The following is a 4,130-nucleotide window of genomic DNA, read 5'->3' on the forward strand; positions in this document are numbered from 1 at the left end:
TGTGGCTTGCAAATTAGTTCCTTACCTCGTCATCAGAGCTTGCCTTGCGAAAAGACTGGCAGACTATGCTTGATTTCACAAAGTAAAAAGTAGATGCAGATGCTTCCACACCTGCATTGCTTGCTGTTTGGGGGTTTTAGGCTGGGTTTCTGTACAGCACTTTGTGACATCGGCTGGTTTAAAAAGGGCTTCATAAATACGTTTGATTGATTGAGATACCATATAAAATTAAACAAGCTCAGCATATCCACGGTTTATTAGTGGCTAGGGTATACAGCAAACCCTACACCTGGATGGCACATCACAAATAATCATCAGAGGGATAAAGACTTCACTGGTTCACCAATACATTGTTGTCAACACAAGTCAATTGATTGTTGCAATGTCAATGAATTAATACACAATGCCAAGGTTTATTTTGTAAAATGAATCTTTTGACAGTCTTGTATCTGTTCATCTGTAGAAAACACCCATGATAAAATGTTTAGACTTCAAAGAACACTGATAATTACGGCAAATTTATTTATTTAATTCATTTCACAATTCCATATAACTGGTCAACACAAATCATTTAAAAAATGGCAAATTAGATTATATAAAAATAACACTATGGGAAAAAAACTGAAACATATCCCTGTCGCCAAAGGTTAAAATTAGCATTGTCGCAGTTCAGTTGATTTAGCAAGTTTTGTAACTAGTTGTGGCTAAGAGAAAGGTCTCAGCAGCTGGTTGGAGGGAATAATCATGTTTCACATTAGCCATGTGGTGTCTGCTCTAGTCTTGTCAGCATCCAAATGGCACCCTATGCGCTACATAGTGCACTACTTTTGACCAAGGCCCATAGGGCTCTGGTCAAAAGTAGTGCAATATATATGGAATACGGTGCCACTTAGGATGTAGCCCTAGTCTTTAGCGTCTCCTTGTATAGATGTGTTGAGTCTCTTGGTGTATGCGTTCCAGCCTGCCTCTCTGTACTCTGCAGCAGCCTTCACCCTATCAGAGGCCCCCAGGATACCACGGCCCACGATGATGATGTCAGAGCCTCTTTTACAAATCACATCATCAGGACTGGAGTACTGCTGGCCCAGACCATCTCCTGAAACAGAAAGGATGAAGATTATGATCAATGAACAGTGTGGTGCTAAAGAAAACACCACCCTAGTTTGTTGCTGAAGAGGAAAAAAAAAAAAAACTATGAAAACAAGGGCTGCATTCAAAATGGCACTCTATTCTCAACATAGTGCATTACTTTTGCCCATAGGGCTCTAGTCAAAAGTAGTGCACTGATTGGTAATAGGGAGCCAATACAGACAACCAAGATAAGTGACCCAGTCTTCATTTATTGGACACCAGCGCCATCTAGTGGCAAGGAGAGCATACAACAGGACATTCTGAAAATGACAGAACACTGGACAGGATGGATGCAGTGGTTAACAGGTATAGAGTGTGGTACCTCCTGACTGCATCTGCACCCCTGGAGTCATGTGTACAAACTCAGGCTTGTTGCTGATCTTGGCGCCAGAGATGAACCCAAAAACAAATTCAGAATGCTCCTCTGCCATTTTCACCTATGGAATGACAGAGACAAAAAAATCACATGACAGAGATTAAGGATTACATTAAGGAATCCAACTATTACTACAGTTAACTGTCCGATGCAAACACCCCTATTAAAACATACTAGAATGTAAAACCGGCTTTCACGGTGACCCTGCAAAATGACACTGTGTCCTGATTTGTAACACATTGCAGAGAGCTGTGGGAGGTTAGAGAGGGACAGAACATTCTAAGGAAATTCTTGCTGGAGCGCTTTGCTCACCACAGCCTGCGTGTAGTCCCCTGTTGCTAGGGAACCCTGGGAGCTCATCTGACCTATGAGGACACAGCCGCGGTCCAGCGGGCGGCCCACCGCACTGAGCCCCTTCACCACCCCAGGGCCTGGTACCGCATGGGCATTAACGATGTGAGACCACGAGGAGATCTGGTAGAGCCCACCTGAGAAATAGACGACAACACACAACAGTCAGAAGACTTAGAAATAATAGCAACCATATATTAATTAGGATTGAAAAGCATGTTTCAAAAGGTTAAGGGGACAACTGCTGTACAACAATGCCCCATATTTGCTGGAGTTGGACAATGTGTCTATTTTAACACGGGGCGCGTTAGTTTTGCATAGCCTGGGGCCCTGGGTGGGAAGAGTTTGCACATTTAAAGTGAAATCACCACCCACCGAGGGGCACACAGCAATGCAAAACGAGTGCGCCCACTAATCACCTTCATACTGGTGCTTGACCGTGTTCCCGATGTCGGCAAACTTGCGGTCCTCAAAGATGAGGAAGTTGTGTTTGAGGCCCAGGTCCTTGAGTGACTGGGTGAAGGCTGGGCTGAAGTCCTGAAGGATGTCCACGTGGGTCTTCAACACACACATCTGAGGCCCCAGAGAGTCGGCTAGCTGCAGCAGCTCCTCACAGCCCGTCATGTCCGCCGACACACATAGGTTGGTCTTCTTTTCTTCCATCAGTCTGAGGAGCTGGGCGGCCAGAGGGTGTGTATTCTGGAGCTGGGCCCTGTCTCCATAGCTCAGCTCCGCCGGCTTGCAGGGCTTTTTGGCTGCAGGCGAGCCGTTCTTCTCCTCCTCACCAGAGGGCTTGTAGGTGTTGTTCTCCTGGATGAACCTGCACACGCTCTGGGCCGTGAGCGAGTCGATGCGCTCTGCCTGAAACAGGGTGTTGAGGAGTTTGGAGATGGAGATGACGGAGTGGAGCGTGATGCCCCTCTTGGCCAGCATGGCCCCGCCGCCCTGCTCCCTGTCCATCAACACGATGGCATCCGTCACCCTTATACCCTCCGCCTGGAGCACCAGAGCCGTCTCCATGACGCTGCTGCCGCTGGTCACTACATCCTCGATGATCAGACACGTGTCTCCAGGGTGAATAGTCCCCTCTATAATCTTCTTAGTTCCTAGGATAAAGAGATGGAACATATTGTGGCCTTGATGGATGTCTGATAAGAGAGATCTGGAATCTATTTAGACTGATGAAATGCTCTAACACTTGCTAGCTCCAACTGTAGACTGAACTGATGGGATGCTTAAAATAAAAAACACTCAAAGAGAACAATCAAATTTGACCATCATGAAATCGCACCATAGTCTTTGGCTTCTTTTCTTCGGATGAGCATTGGCAGCTCGTGATTGGAGCAGATGATTGTAGCCAAGGGCAGAGCAGTGTATGGGACTCCACACACAGAGCTGTATTTTAAGCCCTCATCTTTGGCGCGTTGATAAAGAAGACTTGACACCTAAAGGCAAACAAACCCATCAAAACACTTAGTCAACTCCAACTAATGAGCTCGTAACATACATTTTGATTTGATTACCTCCGAACAGACGTAGGTCAGCGTTTTCCAAACTCGGTCCTCGGGACCCCAAGGAGTACACGTTTTGTTTTTGGCCCTAGTAATCAAGCTTTGGTCATTTGAATCTGCTGTATAGTGCTAGAGCAAAAAACAAAACGTACACCCCATTAGGGTCCCCATGACCGAGTTTGGGAACGCCGACATTGCTGTTTCCAATACTCATGGAAAACACGTGTTTACCAACCTGGTTCATGAGAGTTGGGTAAGAAACAATAACTCTGAGATCAAAATAAATCGGCGAGGTTATTCCACTCTTCAGCGTGAACGTTCCGAATTTCACTGCCTGAACATCATGCAACTTTAAGATTAAACTTTCAAGACAGACGTTTTCCATTTTCAATGTTTTAACTCCGCTTGCAAATATCAGTAGGCTAGATAGCGTTCTCACTCGTCAAGCGGCATCTCGCCAGACGCTTAAAAAAGTGTTTCCGGGTCACGGAATTTTCAAAATAAAGGTCCACAATTTAATATTATAAACGTGTCATTAACATGTATTTATTTAGTCATGATATATGCTTTTTTTCTGTCTAAACACGAACAATTTTTATTTGTTCATATTTAAGTGACATGTCCATTACATTTCTGCCAAATAAATACCCCCAATGCAAAACACTGTATATGAAATACATACTGGCTTATAGAAAGAAAACTATTCTAGGTGCTGAAGTAAAAGTGGGGTTGGGACTACTCACTAGGGTCTATAGAATCTA

General features: G+C 44.7%; 1 protein-coding gene across 1 annotated transcript; it reads right to left on the minus strand.

Moving 5' to 3' along the window:
- Positions 1 to 238: 238 nt before the first annotated feature.
- Positions 239 to 3,842, minus strand: LOC112225161 (uridine 5'-monophosphate synthase). The gene is made up of 6 exons (XM_024388840.2): positions 3,605 to 3,842; positions 3,150 to 3,303; positions 2,278 to 2,964; positions 1,820 to 1,995; positions 1,454 to 1,568; positions 239 to 1,096 (listed from the first exon to the last, which is right to left on the minus strand). The coding sequence occupies exons 1-6, from the start codon at positions 3,752 to 3,754 to the stop codon at positions 903 to 905; spliced, it is 1,476 nt and encodes a 491-aa protein (XP_024244608.1). The 5' UTR covers positions 3,755 to 3,842; the 3' UTR covers positions 239 to 902.
- Positions 3,843 to 4,130: the final 288 nt, after the last annotated feature.

This window comes from Oncorhynchus tshawytscha, linkage group LG26 (genome assembly GCF_018296145.1).
Source record: "Oncorhynchus tshawytscha isolate Ot180627B linkage group LG26, Otsh_v2.0, whole genome shotgun sequence".
Classification (NCBI taxonomy): Eukaryota; Metazoa; Chordata; class Actinopteri; order Salmoniformes; family Salmonidae; genus Oncorhynchus; species Oncorhynchus tshawytscha.

Excerpts from the sequence above, each read along its gene's own strand:
- LOC112225161 (XM_024388840.2), bottom strand. The coding sequence starts at position 3,754 with ATGGAAAACGTCTGTCTTGAAAGTTTAATCTTAAAGTTGCATGATGTT. Across the intron at positions 3,304-3,604 it reads ACCCAACTCTCATGAACCAG|GTGTCAAGTCTTCTTTATCA; the intron begins GTTGGTAAACAC and ends GTTTGCCTTTAG. Across the intron at positions 2,965-3,149 it reads AAAAGAAGCCAAAGACTATG|GAACTAAGAAGATTATAGAG; the intron begins GTGCGATTTCAT and ends TCTTTATCCTAG.